This window comes from Apteryx rowi, unplaced genomic scaffold (genome assembly GCF_003343035.1).
Source record: "Apteryx rowi isolate R43461 unplaced genomic scaffold, aptRow1 scaffold_40, whole genome shotgun sequence".
Taxonomy (NCBI): Eukaryota; Metazoa; Chordata; class Aves; order Apterygiformes; family Apterygidae; genus Apteryx; species Apteryx rowi.
In genome coordinates, this window is record NW_020450530.1 from 891,957 (window position 1) to 911,025 (window position 19,069).

Consider the following 19,069-nt stretch of genomic DNA (forward strand, 5'->3'; position numbering starts at 1 on the left):
CACATCCCTCCAAAGAGTTGTTTTTCATCCTATTAATAAGCAAAATTTGCATTTGCACAACTCCTGAAAGCTAGACATTAACAAATTCTCTCATGGGGATCAGGCACCCTGGTTCATGGATTTTCCCAGGATATTAACAGTGTGATCAAAATCCCTTTGCACTCAGTTTCCTTAATCTCCATCCAACTGCAGAGCAGTGTGTCTAATAATTCTCACAGGATACTGAAAGACTGGGTTCCTGGATTCTGCCACACCAATAACACCCTGGGTGCGCCACATCCAGTCCTTTTCTTAGGCCTCCCCTTCTCCAACAGAGAACAGGAGTAACAGGTACCATTGCACAGGGCAACTGAGAGACCAGTGTATGGGAAGTTCTGGGAATCTTTGAACCAAAGCAGCAGCAGAAGTGCAAGTACCGGTGTTCAGGATGGCATCTGCCACCAGCACTTACCAGCAGCAGAGCCTCCAGGTGGCTCAGGTAAGTTTCCTCACTGGCTAGGATTCCTGACAGGACCCATTTTCTCATCTCCAGGCCTTTCTCCAAGTCTGGCTCACTCTACAGAGAGATTGTTAAAAAAACAAAACAAAACAAAAAACCCTGAATGTATGCCACAGCACACTCAGTTATTTAGTTTACTTACAAGACAAAAAAAGTGCTCAGTGCCCAGTTTCTAGAAATACACATAATGATAAAAACATTACAACAGATTTTTATTTACCAGCAACTGATGACACTTAAAAGATAATTCACAGCTGTTAGCTTTAGTCATCCAATCTTGGTGCCTCAGTTAGATGCCCAGATTCCTTCACCTAACTGAAAATTCAAAACTCCAAAATTCAGAGCTTACTCCTCCTAACCAACTCTTGGGGACCCTTGGTTAGGTGCTATTCACTCCCTCCTCCCCCAATAGTTCTCCATGATCTTACTCCAAACCTACACATTTCTCTATGCAGACAGCATTCCTTCCCCTGCATCCGTACAGATGTGCCTGACACACAGCAGCTACAGCCTGACGTTGCTGTATGGTGGCTGTTCTTTCTCCCATTCCCTACTACTCACTAAGGTATTTTTCAGTGCCAGCTCGCACGATGTCTATTTTTAGTTTGAAGATGGAAGAACCAGCACTGCTTGGAATGCACATGCTGATTTTCTTATTGGGCTTCCATGAAGTGGTACTTCACCAAAACAGCTGAAGAAAGAGATAGAAAAAATACATTCATGGGCAAGTGAGTACATTGGAGAAGACTAAAATTAAGTGTTAAGAGAACCAGTGACTCTTCTGTTAGAGTTTCAATTACCCTTCCTCTTTTCACTGTTTCCTGAAAAATTTATTTAACCTGATAAGGTGGAATTAAATATTTCTATAAGGATTGAGAAAAATGTGTCCAACCAGTGAAGGTTATAAATAATCAAAAACATCCTACTTTTACAGAGTCTTATTTCCAGTTCTTTTTATTTCTCTAATTCACAGAAGGGGCTTTTTACAATTCTTTTAACCTTATTAGATTGTTAAGTGTCATTGAGAGGAGAGTCAATAGTTAGATCTGAAAAAAGCAAACACTTTTCAAGGGCTTTGGGTAGGCTGTCTGGGGCTCCCTTCTACTCCTGTTAATATTCAGAGGAATCTTTGGCTATTGATTTCAGCAGCAGGAGGATTAGGAAACATAACAGTATGCTCCACTCTATTGGCTGAACATAAAGCCCTTCTAGAGCTGATAAAAAAAATAGCATTTAGTTTAGGTTCCTACGCTTTGAACCCTGTGGATGTATATATGAGGCTCATTATGGGGAGAAGATAGCTTCTCCATAGGTAAGCTTTCAGCAACTATCACATTCTGAGTGCGACTTTGAGCCCACACGCCACACTAAGAAAGAAATGGAGCCTCACGCTTCCAGATATTTTTGGATTCAGTCTCATCAATAACCATCCTGATTTTTGAACACTTTCATTAAATTGCACAAGCTATTTTCTAGGCTAAAAGACCTTGCAGCAGTTACTTTATAAAAATTGCGTAAGGTGTCAAATACCACCAACACCTCTTAAATGAAAGTGGCAGACAGAAGCTGTTCTAAGGAAACGAGTAAAATTTACACCCAAGTCAGGTAGTACATGCAGAGAAGAACTTGTCTTTGCATCTCACCCTTCAGCGAGGTTCAGTAAGAACCACAGTGCCGTTTAAAATTTTGAAAGGGCATCTCTAAGGATACAGGGGTTTGTAATTCAGCAGTCACATTCAGAAGATTTAAAAAAAAGAAAAGGAAAAAAACCCCCGCCAGCAATAAACTACCTGGTAAAATGAATGCCGCAACAGACTGTGTGCCTACAGTGCACCCATGTGACTGCCTGTTACAGCTCAGTCAGAACTGTGCAGCAAGATTATGACCGTTCCTTATGATTTCTGTACCAGTCGTGCCTGGATGTCCAACACACGGACCATTTGCTAGGCACGGTATAAATACGTAATCATGAAAGACAGCCCCAAGATGTTTAACAAAGATTTCTTTCAGCTGAAGAGGCACCGATGTAGCTGTCTGTGCTTGAAGCTCCCAGCAGTCCCGGTGCGAGAAAAACACAATACTTCTTGGTTTCCAAAGACTTCTTACAACATTTACAAAAGAAAAATGTTGCTTTACAAAGAAGCACTGAAAAAAAAACTTAACAGTGCTCGAAGGTCCCCGCTGCTGCGGATGATGTAACCGGTAAATATTGACACAGCACTGTAACTGTCTCTAGCAGGTTCTCTTGGAGGAGGTGAGGATTTAAAAACCATTTGGGTATGTTTGCAACATCTGTAAAGAGCAGCACACAATGACAAGACATTTAAATGGTTCAAACTTCCCTATCACAACTGTGACAACAGTTTTCCTCTTTGCAAATCAAAGCTTTAATTTATAAGTCAGTTCTGGCTGGGCATCCTCAGCCGATAGAGAGAGCATTTTCTGTCCAAATGCTAATTTCCTTTCTTTAAAAGAGATTTGCTTTCAGGGAGAGAAATGTCTTTCAGGAGACCCTAGGGACCTCCCTCCCTGGTTGCCACCAGCAAGGTCACTTTGGGGAGTCCACAGTATTGTTTTAACCCTTTTTAAAGGAGCAGTTTCCAAGCATGATGCTTGGAGAACCTGTAGCCTCAGACCCAGCTGGGCCCGGCCGCTTTAAGCCACACTGCAGCGGTTGTTGAAGAAACCCTCGGGAGGCATCTAACAAGCACAGAGCAGGTTGCAGGGTTTCCAGGGCAGTGCCTCAAATTTACATACAGATTCCTCACTCATAAAAAGCTGAGCTCCTACTGCTCCTGCTGTGTCAGAGATCAATAAGGCACCACGATGCTGCTGCCTCTGCCGTGCTGCTGCTCCACGTTTCCTCCCGAGACCCCGGGCCCTGACACGAGTTTCCTGCTGAGGACGGCCTTTTCTCACAGTGCATCTGGGGCCGCGCTGAGCAGCCGCGCTCGCTGCCAGATGAGCTTCTGGAAACCAGCCCCTGCGCTTCTGCAGCCTCAGGGTGCTTTTTAAGTCACACTTGTTAGGAAACTTACTCCAGGACTGAGAAAGTCACTGGGAGCTGGTGCCAACAGCAGGAAGCAGAGAAGCGAGTTTATTACTTGATATTACAACACTTCGCACTTGCAGAATCGGGAACAGGCTCACCTGCTCACCCAGAACAAGTCAGAGCAATCAGCAGGCAAAGATACTGTGCTACTGTCCTTCCAGCACCCCTTTCCAGCACCTCAGCATGCCAAAACGCAATGCAGCCAATGCCAAGGGCATTTTCTGCTTTGTCCATAACATATCTGACAAAAAGGGGGCATGAACAGCATTGCCGTGACCGTGACAGCTTCACTGGCTGCTCCATTTCTGCACCCCAGGCAGCGAGAGGGGGACGGACCACTGCGGGCCCAGGTATCGGGCTCCCCGGCCRCCCGCTGGTTCAGGGAGAGCTGCCCAGACCGGACCATGGGCCCTGCCCTGGCGGGAGGGAAGCGTCTGAAACCTCTGCGGCGAGGGGAGGAGCTGGTGCCACATCCACCAGGCCACATTAGCTAAGGGAAAACGCACCTCGTAGCCAACGTGCAGATGGGACATTCCCAGCAGGATGTGGGAGCAGCCTCTATTGGCAAACTAACCGCTCGCCAGGGAACGCCAGGTGGTCAGCAGCGAATCCCAGGCTTCCTACCTGGCTCGGTTAGCCAGTTTTTCACTTGTACGAGTCTGGCTAGTTTTTCTTGTTCTGACTCTATCCCTACCTCTTTGATGCCAGCACGTATTTCTAGCCCTTCTCCACTGCCCTTCCATTCTTTTGGCTACCTCTTTACCCACACGTTTAGGAATTAATCTATCTCACAAGACCATCTTGAAGCAGCAGCCAGAGCAATCCTATCAGTCATAGGATCCACAAGGCCCCAGGCAAGAAATCAGTGCTCTGCTGAAAAGAAAGAAAGAAAGGAAGAAAAAAAAAAAAAAAAAAAGATGGAGGGAAGGTGGCCCCGAGTATAAAGGAAAGGTGTCTCACACCTGTAACCTACTGCTGTTTTCTCCTCACCTGGGTGGTGCCTCTTGCTGTCCCAACAACTTAAGAACCAAAAGATTGAGTCACGGTCATAAGGGCAATCTTGCAAGCTGAATCAAAGCCAGTCTGAGTGGTTAAAAGCACTGAAGATATTAGAGAGTGTGCGTACACTGGCCCAGAGCCATGGCTGTTTTGAATGTGTTTACAGCTTGTCAGTCTAAGTACTTAGTTTACTAACCAGGTTGGCACAGCCTGTTGTATTCAATTACTGCAAGCCTGGGATTCACCAGCTCCAAGAATTAGACTGATTCAGCTCTTCCTGACTCTGTTTAAAGAACTCAGAGCTTTCTGGTTGTTGTTTAAATTTACAATAAAACAATTATTGCTGTTAATGTTAGAAGAACACACATTAAGAATCCTGAAACTACAACACACAAGATTTTGCAGAGTGGCTGCTGCCGGCGCAGCTCTGTAAGGGGAATCATTGCCTCGAAGTGGGCGTATAAAAGGCACTTTAACTCTCAGACCTTCCTTTGGTACAGTGTGTTCATTTGCTGCGCAGTGAATGTGTTCAGGGAGAGGTTTCCCATTAGGACAGCTCAGAATCTCATGGAGAAGCTGACAGCCTGCGAAGGGGAAAAACTATTCATTTCAATTTTTAAACTGTAAATATCGTTGAAAGCTTCTGCTAAACAGGCTGGAGGTGTCTCATTGTCTAGGTGATATTAAACAGGGCATATTCTGTAGTCAAGCCAACCCTGCTCCATGCAGGGAGGGGAGGGAGCAGGGAGAGGAGCCAACGTTATTTATAAYGCCAGCACTGGTGTGCCAGCTCTGCTCAGGAAGGGCTGTACATCCAGGCAGAGCCCTTAAGCAGCAAAGATTTGGAAAAGAAAAAGTCGCATCTGTTGGGGGTGGCAAAAGGACCCCTAAGGAAAGCGACAGTATGAAGAACAAAAACAAGAAAACCTCCATACACAGAGAGAAAGGAGAAGGATTTGGAAATGCTGGAGAGGGAGGGGAGAGGACAAGCTAGCAGTAGGGCTGTGACAGAGAGTTAATCCCAGCTACTGATGCGGTTTTGGATGTCAACTCCCCCGCTCTCCACTGCCCCCCAACAAATCTGCCAGGACTCCACCTCCGTAGGATAAGCCATGCACACTCCTCCTTTTCTGCAAAGTATAAAATCTAGAGGGAGCAAAATTTGCCTGTTCTGCTCCAGACATGTCCCAGTAGGAAGTGGTGTCAGCAGCTGCAAGTCCAGAAGGGTGTGCGAGCCCTCTGCCCTCGACTGGGACGCGCTGTGACTGTCACAAGGAGCCAGCGAAGCTGGTGCAGAACATCTCTGCAGTCATCTTTGCCATGTAGCATGCGGCCGTGTTGTTCAATTTCCAAGACAGGTTTTCAAAAAACGCAAAAGAAGCGAAGCTCTTCACACCCRCGAGCAGCCAGCTTTCTACAAGGGAGTTCCAGTTCCCGACACTTCTGCCTGTCAGAGCTCCAGCTCTGGTTACATTGGCAGGAATAATCAATGGAGTCCTTGTTGGTTGAAGCGCAGAAGCAGGGCCTTACATGGTAACTTCGGCAGCCAGGCCAGCTTCCCTCCTGCCAAGCTCTAGGGAACCCAAGTCCCCCGCCACCCTGCCAGACCCAAGTGGTGAACATCAGAGCAGGAGGGCATAAAGCCACACCCTAAAGGGTTTTTTTTGTTTTTTTTTTAAGCTAAAGAAGCATTTAACATCTCAAAGCATTCACAGAGGAGAGGCATTTTAACTGCTTTGGAGTGTTTAAAATCCTGATAAGGAATCAAGGTCCAGAGCATGTGTTTTGAGTGAAAAGCCACATGAGCAAAAAGATGGGAGGAATGATGTGAACAGCAGGCAACAAGATAGAGATGGCAGAGATTCCTGAGCGTGTAGTTAAGAGAACCAGTAGGGCAGTGTTGCCTACAAGTTTAAATGATGCTTTGAGCTCCCCCAAGGTCACAGCTTTGAAGGAGAGCTGGAAACAGCTATCCACCAGAGACCGTGATACTACTGGAGAGTCATGCAACCAGAAGGCAAGGGGCTGAGCCAAAGACTGTAAAAGCAGGTTGAATTTACAACTGCAGAGTGCCCTTGTCCTGGAGCTAAAACACAGTTTCCCCTCTTTGGGGCCAAACTAGGAGAAATGTCTTCAACCTGCTCTGCCACAGCCCTGCTCTCGGATGGCAGGCAGGTAGTGGTAGCAGGGGAACCTGGACTGAGGACCAGCAGTGGCTGCCAAGGCTGTGCCCGCCAGTGGGCTGTACAGTAGCAAAAGGAAGAAGAGAAGTTCCACCTGGAAATCTTTAGGTATTAGCAAACTTCTCCAAAGATGAAAACGTTCAGAGTTAATAGCTCAAATTCAGCACTCCCATCTCCCAGAGGGAGATGTATACAAAAACTGGGGAGATCCACTTTGTCAAAACAATCATCTTCTGAGCACCAGAAAAGTGACTCCCCCCATTTCCTGGGGGGGTAGAACTAGCCTTACCTTTCCATGGGCTGCCCTACTCCCATCTCCACTGAGCATGACACTCCCAATGCCGCACATGTTTTAGCCTGGCTTTGTTGATGAGCAGGTCGTGAAAGGTCTTCTCACTCCTACTCTTCCCATTGCTGTAATCTCTCCCCACATGATGAGTAGTACCAACAGGACCACCACAGCTGAGAAGCTTCCCAAATGCTCTCAATCTCTTTAGCATCCAAGCAACAAGCTACCCACTCCAAACTCTTGGCAATAACAATTCTCGTTTTGTGGTGTGTGTAACTAACTTTGTCAACTGCCTCAGCACCCTCCTATGCCCCAGGAATACAGAAGCAAGCTCTCCCTCTGTTCTCCTCTAACTCTCCAGCTATCTTCTCCACTTTTCACCCTAAACATAGGAGGAGTACAGACACATTCTCTCTCCTCCTCCTCTAAGGGACTGAATTAATACTGCCTGTTACAAACATTGGCACTTACTGAAGCTACCAATTCTATTATTTGGCAACCATTTGGGTTGACATTTCCATGCCAGGTTTCCAGAATTTTTGGAGAGTTCAATCACAGCAATTCAGCTGTTACCAAAAGCAAGGCTGAGGAAAATTATATCACTTCCCAGTTAAATAAACAAACAATTTATGCACTAGTGGCCTGTAGGCTTGCTTCAGAGCAACAGTCAAAGTTTGGCAAAAACATTCGCTTTACGTAATGACATGCTTCAGCAGCTCAGCATGAGTTCTGGATGGTTCTGGAAGAGCCAGAAGAGGGGGTACAACCTAGCTTGCTCAATGCAAACATTCATTAAGGCATCCTTACCACAGAAATGACAAGTCAGGGGATGCTGAGATACTACAAACACACCCATACTGCTTATTTCCTCTCTGGATCACAGTCGAAGTTAAGGTTGGTGCACCTCTTGCCACCCTCCTTAGATAGCAACAGATGTTTGGGCAATGGACACAGAGCAGGTGGAATATGAATACACAAAAAGTGGCTGAAGCGGTGCAGTTTGGAGGTAGACCAACCAGCAACCTTCAGTTTGCCAAGGTGGTGCAGGTGGGGGAACTGCAAAATAGATCCCAAATGACAAGGATGTGGAAGAACAGCACAAACCTTATGTGGCCCTCATTTCCTGGGACACAGGACGTGAGGGGCTGAGAGTCACCTCATACACTGAGCGAACAACACGATGCCCCTCCATGAGTAGTCCGGGAGGTATCCCTCAACTCTCCTTTAGAGAAAGGCATTGCTTTTCCCACACCTTCTCAGCGTTGGCTGGGTGGACCAGGTGCAGCCCTGACATGCTATCCAACCAAGGGTTACAGCTGCTATCAGAAGACAAAACTTAGCCAAACACTTGGCAGAAAAATACAAAGCTCTGAGCAAGCCCACAAAATAAGTCAAAGCAAAGCAACCTCAGTGTCCAGACAGTGACAATCCAATCTCCAAGAGGAAGGCTGGTCTCACGGATAAGGCAGATGAACATCACTTCAGAAAACTACTGTCTCTGCTACACAGTGTCTGTGTGACGTTAAGTGAATCAATTAAAACCACATTTAAAAAAAATTCATTGTTTGCATGTTTTTCATTTTCTATATGCCTGACTGGAATGCCGATAACTTTGAGTTGCAAGTGAAATTAAAGGGGTTGTGTTTTGAACCTGAAGAGAACTACATTAAGAGTCAGAACCTGGTTTTGCAGACCATTAGGCATCTCACATTATGCACCCAAAATTAGCAGACGCTCTAATTCTGTAATCTGTCTGCCTTGACTACGTGTGGTTAGTGAACATACCATCTCCCTATCTCACAGAACATCGCAGGGATAATGAAGACTTCTGTAGCATTCCAACACTATTTGTAGTTATGATCGTGCCAACAGGAAGTGAGTACTTTTGTACTCCGAACAGAGTTTGAACAGCGTCCTGTAAATAAGGCATGCATGTAGCACTGGAAAGAAAATACTGAATCTAGTGAGTACCATTCACCATACACCCTGAACAATGCAGCAAGCTCCCAGGAAAAATAGGGCATGATTGAGTAACTGAAAATTATCATAAAGATTCAGGACAAGGTTATAGGCACAAGGTAGGGCTAGATACTGCAGTCATTTCTTAACTTCTGAATGACTTTGCAAATGTAACATTCTGTTAAAGTGATATATACACTGCACATGTTGTGTTATTACACACAGTAACTGTTGATTTCTAGTCTCTGGTCATAAAGATAATCTGAAATTTTCAGAAGTAATTGCAGCCACCTAAAAAGATGCAAGAGGGCAAGGAGGTTAACTATAAAAGCAAGCACACATAAACAAAAATCATTTTCTTATAATCAAGTGTACTGAAAAAGAATATAGAAGAGATGCACGTTCTGCTATTCCAGGCTTCTGGTCAAACATATTTTAATGTGCTTGGCTCAGCACAGTGCATTTGGCACTTAAATTTGTTAGTGATGTCTTTTCCACTACAGCTGAAAACATAACTACAGTAACAAGTCATCTAACAACTTGTGATGACAGGAAGGTTAACTTGTTTGGTAAATACTGTAACCATATTGAGGTCAGTCTCTTCCTCCTTGTGACAGACCCTCCTTCATGAGTGGCACTGTCATTTGGGGACTGGTTCTGGAGAGGATCAGTCAAAGCAGCTGAGGTTCAGGATCAGAAGTCCCATCTGTAGTAGGACCCCTCCTTCTTATGGGGGAAACAAAACACCACTTTTCGAAGAAAGTAGCACCACTGACATAGTGGATGCACAAGTACCCAGACCCTGGAATACTTCCCGTATCTCTGAACGGTGGGAAAGTATGGATATTTTGATAGTTTTCTAAAAGTATGACTACATGGCTCTTCACAGTCAGACAGCAGGCTCTCCTGCACTCCAGGTTGACCAGAAACCATAGTCTCGCAACGCTGAGTGTGGATCACTAATCCTTTGCTCTCTGCAGGACATATTAGTTCAGATACAGCACTGCTCTAACACAGGCTATATTACATATGGGCCTGTAGCATGGGCAAAGCATGCCTGAAGCTGCTCAAGTAGGAGGCCTGGTGAGCTCCTGCCGCAGTGAAGAGCTGCCCTCTGGCAAGCATGCTGTCTCTTAAGCAAAGGAAAGCAAGAGATCCTGGATTGATTGTGTGATACAGCACCTGGCTGAGGATTTGGGTTTTATGGAATGCAAGTTCATCACCTACTGGAAAAGAAGAGTTATACAGATGGATTCTCCCTGCCATGGAGATGAAGACCATCTGGATTTCTGGGGGATGAATTGGCTAGACTCTGCCAGGAATGCCAGGGAAAGAAAAAGAAAAAAAAAATCCAGTAAGTATGAAAAATTCAGCACAAAAACTAAATGGCAAGAATGAAATTAAGTATACAGCCAAGACACAAAGGAAAACAGAGTTTTCAATTGCCAGTACTAAAAGTTTGGGTAATAAACAAAGATATGAGAATTGTTTGTTTTAATTGTAAGAGTCTCCTTGATACTACTGCATCCTTGTGAAAGATGGACATTATAAGATTATTTCAAATCAATGCTCTCCTGAAAGGATTGGATAGCCAAAGAGAAGGGAGCAGTCATTTACGGTTTAAAAAAAAAAAAAAAAAGTGGGGGGCACCTTATAAAGCAATATTCAAACAAATCAAGAACAAGATAGGACATTAGGCAGTGTCTCTTCCAGGCCACCAGTCATACAGACACTATGACAACAACTACTTTGAAGATGATTCTCAGTCATATGTAATCATGCAACATTTTTCCTTCATGATGAGACACATATCCTAGAAATCTCAAGCCAATATTAAAACACTCTTGAAGCTTTAAAGATTATATGACCACTTCTTCATTCAAAAACCTCTTGCATATTACAAGAATTTTCATCTTGAGAGATAAAGAAGCATCTCAGAATTAAAAGGTTAAAGCACAAGCAACTGACCAGATCCTATATATTATATTCAATTAAAATAAGCAAACATCAACAATCCATGTACTTGACAATGCTTTAAGAGATATTAACAACACATTTTTGTAAATGAGAAAGGAAGACCAAGAATACTCTCTCATGTAGGCCTCTTAATCCAACATTCATCCTGAAAAAGGTAAGGAGACATATGATGTGGCACTTAACCAATAAAAGTGATAAGAGGAGGTACATAATGAATGTTAAATAGCATGGTTTGTGGAGCTTGTCAAACTCGTGAAATCATTTTGATGCAAGATGAATAAAACTTTGATAAAGGTGATGGTGTTGATTTATATGTACTCTGCTATCTGTAAAATATCCATCTTCTTCTCCCATGACACCTTGATTAATAAGATGGAACAATACAAAGTCAACATATAGATTAAATCACTTATATGATAGATTTCCAACTGTTATCTATAATATGGCAATTCAAGGTTGGGTGGCTATACTTTCTTAGAAACACAATATGAAGGAAACGACAGTTGTCCTTGTGCTATTAAGCATTTTTATGAATGACTTTGAAAAAAGAGAAGTTTGCAGATGACAGAGATATGCAGGGAAACAGCAATTTGGAATTGAAGAGCTCTACAATCTAGAAAGCAAAAGGCTAAAAAAGTGAAACACGGGTTGAAAGGCAAACAGATATATTCAAGCTAGAAACAAGACATTTTTGACTGTGAAGACAGCAGAATCAATAGAGTTATCCACCAAGGAAAGTGACAGACCCTCTACCAAGACTGTAAAATCAAAAATAGAAGTTTTCCTTAAGTTTCATGCTATAGCAAAACTCCTGAACCTGATAACACAGGGTATAATCCACAGGTCAGGCTAGATGGTTTCTGCTGAGCTTTTCAGGTGCCACAGTTGATTAGATAGATAGATAGATAGATAGATAGTTGAATAGCAAAATTCCTTATGAGAAGTAGCCATTTCCTACAGAAAATCACCATATTTCAGAGCTGGCAGTTTTAATTCCTCTTATTTCCTTTCCAGAGTGCAGAAGGCTGATCTTATATTCTACATGCTTTATCAAAGTCTCTAACTTACCTGAAAATAACTCATCTTCCTTGTGAAAGGCAATGACAAAACACGTGTACAGATGCACACATTGAATACACCCCCTAAATACATTTATAATGTAGGATGTTTTGCCCCACAGTCTCTTTTTCAAGATATCTGGTATTTAGTGGCCCTCTCAGCAGCAATTATTCACCAATTCTCTTTAATTAAATTCACAAAGAGGGTGAAAAACTTAGTCTTGAAAATATATACACAACACTCATCCCTGAAGTTTGGGCTTAACATCAGAGAGAAGTGTCAGCTTAACTTTAAATATACCATATCTATCAGGCACCACTATATTACACCAGTTAGTCTATCCTACCATGCTAGTAGTCCCAGTCTTTGCTCCTTGCTACAACAGCCTACCCCTCACAATCCTCCAAGGCTCTTCTGACTCCAGAAAAGGCAGGGAAAGGACTCACTGATTTTGTAGATTCCAGAGACCCTGAAGACAGGGTGTCTCGGCTGCCCCGGCTCTTGGAACTGAGATGGGGTGAGGATGATGGCGAGTCATCAATATAGGGCATCATGTCATGATGTCGCCTCTGTTCTTCAGCTCGGTCTGCATCATACGCATAGCTAGGTGGTGTGCCACTGAACGAAGCATCTGTAAGACACAGGAGAAAAGTCTGTCTGGTTAGAGTCAAGCTGGACACGAGACAGGTTGGTCAGCCAAGACCACTGCCTGCCTCCCAGCTATTATGCTTACTTATCAGTAAATCCAGAGTCAGTGATAGTTAAATATAGATCAAGTGGAGGCGTAAATTTAATTAAACTCATGTTGTCACTAAGCACACTCACTTTACTCATTGTAAGTTCTAAAAAAAATAAAGTCCTTTCTAATATCTAACATCAGTGTTCATTTAATCACAGCTCTTTCTCCTAGATTTTGCCTCAAAAGCATCAGAATAAATCCTTTCGCAGGCTCCATAGAGGTTCTGCAGTCTGGGCTTAGGAATGCCGCTGTTTAGGGTAATAGACCCTGTTTTTTGTGTGCAACTAGCACAGGTGATGCCTCTGCCAGTTTAGCAATCATAGATAATACATAGCTCAGGAGAAAAGCACAAATCCTTTTGGATCTCTCAGGAACAAGAGGACTAGGAAAGAAAGGTCTTATATGTCAAGTGAACAGACCTGCTGTCAAAAACAAAATCCTAAGAGGCCCTACATTGGCTGTCCTTAAACAAATGCCTCCCCCCAAACAAACAAAAAAGGGATGGTGGCGTGAAAAGTCAGATTAACCATTATTTCATTAGATGTCAAAGAACTTCTGCAGAAAAGATAAGTAGTAAAATTGGTATCTTTGCTAGCTGGAAGCTGGATACACAAGCTGTTCCTGCAAAAACTGCGTTAAGGACACGCAGAACAGCTCCCTCCACCATGGATTAAAGGTCTTGGACCTTTCTGCACATACAAACATATACATAGGACCAAACTTTGCCCTCTGAACAGTGGCATTGCAACACGTACATCTTGCCTGTGGGAAGCTGGAGGCAACCTTACACATGGGTTACACGGGCCTGTGGCTGATCCTTTGCATGTGAAGCACTTTCACCTATCTGTCAGTGCCCAGAAGCCGTCCTGTGCATACAGTAATATCCATGAATGACCCGCTGAATACAAAATGGAAAAGTTTTTCCTCCTCTTTCAATTACAAGCCACAAAATGTCACTCTTCTCTCTTCAACAAAGATACTCCAGAAGACAATCCAAAACCAAAAAATAACCATGGGGAGATCAGCTAGATCAGCTTTTACAGTTGCAAGGGAGCATTACGGAAAACAAAGCCACAAAAAGGAATCAATTTTTCTTCTTAAAAGTATAAAATTTTGCATTAAATTCACACTGGAACACAAATAGAACCAAATTTTACTTGTTTTCACAAATATCCAGATTCTGTGAAAGTAATAGGTAGCAGCTGCCAAGCATACTAATAATCCCGTTATACATCACTAAGGCAGGGTGGAGGAGTAACGTTTTAAAGCCCACCTTCCTCCCTCACAGTAAACTCAGTTAAAGCATGACTCATTCCAGCAAAGGATGTGAACTTTGTACAAAACAGAATAAAACTTGATCCGTGTGGCTTATTCAGGAGGCAGAGCTGGTCTAGGGAATTTATGCAAACAATATACTGAAAACCCAACAATAAAGTCACTGTAGAGCTGAGCCGCTGTCCTGATTTGTACCAAATACCACCCAGCTAAGTAACAGCTGTATATGAGGCCCTTAGGCTGCTGAAGGCCCATGGCAATATTATTTTAACAAACTCAACAAATTTTATGCCACCCACCCCCTCGTGGTATTACCTTGTGCTCAAGCTCTCAGAGTTCCTCAAAAAACTTATTTATTAGATCGTGCAAGATGACAGGAATGGAAAATAAAAGTTGGCACGTGTTCTTTGGAAGGGACCTTCTGTCTAGATGCTAGAGGCTTTCCAGAGCTCCCCAGCTGTTCGGAATACACCCCATTAAACTGATTGGGTTAATGGAGGCTTGAAAGCGAATTGCTGAAATAAAGATGCTCAGTCACAAACAGATTTTTAGATACCCTGAAGCTGGATTATACCTACACACCTGCAAGCCAACCAAATCTCACGCTGGGATTTAAGGACTCTTTGGCTAAAAGAATGCTAAAGAGAAGACAGCATAACCCCAACCTTCCACTATCCAAACAGGCAAGAAAACTGTGAAAATAAAAATAAAAATAAAAATGATCTCCTCCACACAGAAGATGGTTGGTCTTCCATTTGGTCACAGGGAACTTCTAGGAACCATTTTGATTCCAGAAACCAGAATTAAAATAGAAAGAAGGAAGGGTGTCTCCTTCCATTTCTACACTATTGATGCCACATGTAAAAATAACAAACACACACCACACCAACACCTTCATTAGAGGAATGTGGAGATCTGCTTTTGCATGGAACTATCCCTTGTGCAGCTTTCTAAGCCAAGAAGTCACCTGTGTTATCCAGGGAGGAATATCAGTACCAGGTTCTTATGCCAGCTTCGTGCCTTTGCGCAGGAAGAGCTCTTTTCCCTTCAGAAGTTTCTTTCAACTACTTCAATTCAAACCAGTTTTTCCCAGCACATGTGTGGAAACAAGACCCTATTGCTGTACAGAAATGATGGCAGGAATCTTTCTTTCACTCCTAATGTTCACCCTTGCTAATTTTATAGTTTGCTCCATTTCTATAAACGGAAGAGTGAAGTCAGTCTAAATTATATTAGCAGAAAGACTTTTAGCAAATCACAGTATTTTTTCTTTCCTTACTTTCTTCTGCTAAGAAGCAGGCTTCATACTTCTAACTTCTATAACATATACTGTCTCCTACTACACAGGGAGATCTTAAACTTAAACTGAAGGAGAGGGAAGGTGCAGAACTTGGCCTCAGGAGAGGAGGTTTATTCCTAGTTTTGCAGCAAGATCTAGCCTGCCCCTGAATCCCTCACTCTGCCTCCCCATCCATAAAAACAAAGAAAATGCATCTCAACAAGGAAGGAAGGGTGTCAATCTATCAGTGTCACAGACTGTCATGTGATCTGCATATGGAAAGCTCCACACAGAATTTAAAACCTTATTTCTGTATCCTCCAGGGATCCTTCACACATTAAAAAGCTTAGATGGAGTTATAATACCTCTTCTTTCTATTATTGCTGGAAACAGCACTGAAATCTACCTATGGAGATTTTTATCATCTCCAAGGCAGAACGACCTTCTGGCTTTTATTCCACCATTTATTCCAACAGAAGCAAAATGTAGTGTGTCTGTAGCCAGACACACTGTGCAAGTCCTAACACTGATAAGAGAAGTAGACTTGTATCTCTGTGATTAAAAAGACACTGTTGCTAGGGAAACTAGGTTATTCAGATTTCCTGAAACCAGTCTAGCACAATGCTGCACAGGCTGTTCAGCTCTGGAGTGCTCCACCTGGGAGCAAAAAAGACTAGAGCAGAGACTAGAGCCAGCAGCTCAGCAGACACCTCCAGCTGCTCTGGGTGCTGCTATCRCAGATAGCAAATGGAGACAGTGGCTAAGCCCAAGTGAGAGAGCTTGGTTTCTCAGCTGGTGTCTTGTGTAGGGTGAGCATTAAGAGGGCCATCATTCTCCTTTTAGAGCCAGCCAGTAACCCAACACTAACCAAACCATCAAACCCTCTTGGGATGGGAAAGAGCTAAGGAAAGAAGAAACACAGGGACAACGGACAATTGATGACAGGGGACACCTAAAACAAAAGGGAAGGGGTATGAGGATGATGGGCTCAAACGCATTGTTTTGAGAGGGCACCAGAAGGGGATACCGAGCAGACTACCCCACCTGAGCCTTCTGCTCCCAGAAGTTGGCCATGGAGCTGGTGGATGCCACTCTGTGGGCTCTGCTCAGAGACATGAATGGATCAAGGAACAGAAAAAAGAAAAAGATAACAAACTCTCAGACAGGGAGCAAAGCACCCTGGCTTCAAGCACTGGGACCTGACTTAGCAATGCATCTATGGACCCTACAGAGGCTTGGCTCACAGAGTTTGTCCTCCGATTGCCAGGTGCTAGTGCCCATCTTGCTCAGCTCACTGTGTCTGTGTCACAGAAGACAGGGAGAAGAGAGGTGAGTGGAGGGGTCTGCCAGCCTCCCTAACAAGTCCTTACCAGTCTGTAGAATGGCAACAGATCTTAGGGCTTCCCTTGTCTCACCAGCAGGGCCCCCTTCTCTTCCTCTTTGGGCAGCTTGTAAAAGATCCCATCCCACAGAAGCCATGACACACAGAAATGAGTCCTCTCAGCATCTCAGAGTAGCCTTTTCCACCACTGGCCCTTCTGACATTCCCTTACAGTGTCCCTCTCCTGCACCAGCACTGTCTCCTTCCTTTCACCCATTTCCACACATGCCAGGAGCTAGGAACTCCTTAGGGCTACAAAGGCTCTTCATCAATTCACCCATATTGCTAAAAGTCTCAGGCCTTTACTTCCAACATTTGGTTCTGATGGCACTGGCATCCCTTTGCACCTGGTTTTATGATTCAGTCCCACCATCCCCCTTATCAGTTGCTGCTTCCATCCTCTTACTCCCTTTCTCATCTCTGCCCCTTTTCCTTCTAGCAAAAATCACCATTCCTTTTTTCTATCTCCCTGTTATTCTCCTCTTCCAATCTCTTCTGCTCCCCCTGCTTACTGCCTCAAATTCCATCTGGGCAGGGGCAAAGGAGGAGTATAACGAATCTACAGTGAGTTACTCAGTGACTGCACAGCAACACTATTCCCTTGTCCTTCTATTGCCTATACCCCTCCTGCTACGTGCTACATTCGTTCCTTGGGAGTATGAGACCGAGTCTGAGATCTGCCTTGCAAGCAGGAAGGGAAAAAGAAATTAACTTCTAATAAAAAGAAAGATTAATTATATCTAATCCAAGGCCACACAGTGGTTCAAATGCATGTGTCATACTTCCGCAGCATCACAACATCCATAGCTGTTTGAGAGGCTTAACAGCAGCATGCAGAGAACCTTCCAACCTAGCTGTGCTCTGGCTAATCCAGCTAAAAGAGCTGCGAAGCCACACTAGTATAGACCTGCATGCCTAAGTAAATACCCAGAAACCTGGAGGGAGGGTTTTATACCTCATGCCAAAGCCCCACATCAATGTGGCTTCATCGTAACTGGTACCAAGGCTAGCACAAGTTTGTAATGCCTATACATGTTGCAAAATCATCTGCCAGCTGCAGAGCAGAAGAGAGCTAAGGCTCTGACTGCGTTTCTATACCAGGGAATGTCTGAGGCCACAGTCAGACAATGCATTGTCTTGGCAGCAGTAGTGGTTTCCACCACAAAGCCATAAACCACTGCATGGCCATCTCCCCCTTATCCCTCAGTTATGCAGCCCCACAAATGGCTATGGTCCAGAAAAGGAACTCAGCCAGCTCAACAAAAAATATTTTTGAGGTTTCTGGTCTAAGCTAGATCAGCTCTCTGATCTAGTTCATGGCACAGAAATCCAAACTGAAAGGATACACACATGGTAGCATGGTAGGGGTGGGTATACTTAAAGCTTGTATTGCAGCTGAGGACAATGTACCAGCAAAGCACAGCTAGAGTTTCCTTTGGGTTGAACCTTAGTCAAATTCTGGGATTTAGAAATGGTTGGTTTGGGGGTAAGTTACCCAAATACTGCACTTCTCTCCCTCCCCCCACCTTTTTTGGCAACCTGTATGTCACTAGTGTGCTTTCCCTACCTTAACACAAGTTTTTACCCAAAATTGTTTGCTTGATGATAAACAATACAGAATCACGTCATCTTATTTCTTAGTGCAAGACAGGCACAGCTTGGAGAGGGATCAGGGATTTGGGCCCAATGCTGAGCACATGTAGAAGTACTTTGGTGTGCATGGGCTGTGAATGCAGCTGCCCAGGGAATTGCGCAGCACTTTCTAAAGAATAAAAAAAAAAGAAAAAAAAAAGAAACTATGGAAACTAAGCATCTTGCTTATTTTCCTTGACAATTTCTTTCCAAGTCTTCCTCTTCAAAGCCAGGAAACAGTGCACTCGATATTTGGAAACTTTGCCCAAAACCGGGATCCATGAATGATAGTTATACTGTCTACCTATATCAGGAGTATGTCCTAGAGCCAAGATCACTCACCAAAAGGAAAAAAAATAGATGTTTGCCACGTCAAATCCCAATGGTTTTATTCTGCTCAGATCAATGAAGAAAAAGCTCCACTGAAATGCTAAACAAATTCAAAACAAACACTCTTCCTCAAACTCTGTATCTTTTCTCTACATAAGACAGTACAACAGCATGTAAAGGAAACATTTAATGAAATCTAAAGCCCCTCACTCAAATACAAGACCATTTAGCAACAAAAATCCGATTAGTCTGCAAATCCATTTGTTAGTATTGGATGAGCATGAAAACAGACAGGCTAAAAGTAAAAAAAAGCTAGCTCCAAGTCTGCCTGTGGCCTCAAACGCTCTTTCTCCATTATGCACAAGGGAATCCAACTTCCAGTGCTGACAGACTTCCTACAAGGCATCTCATCATGC

The 19,069-nt window shown here is 43.7% G+C and overlaps 1 protein-coding gene across 1 annotated transcript in view; it reads right to left on the reverse strand.

Annotated features, from left to right (window-relative positions):
* Positions 1-19,069, reverse strand: part of BCR (BCR, RhoGEF and GTPase activating protein) — a 101,992-nt gene that overhangs the window by 38,672 nt on the left and 44,251 nt on the right. Inside the window, exons 2-3 of the mRNA XM_026075111.1 lie at positions 12,464-12,648; positions 452-556 (exon numbers count right to left, since the gene is read on the reverse strand). Coding sequence (XP_025930896.1) covers positions 452-556; positions 12,464-12,648 — 290 coding nt within the window. The remainder of the gene's footprint in view (positions 1-451; positions 557-12,463; positions 12,649-19,069) is intronic.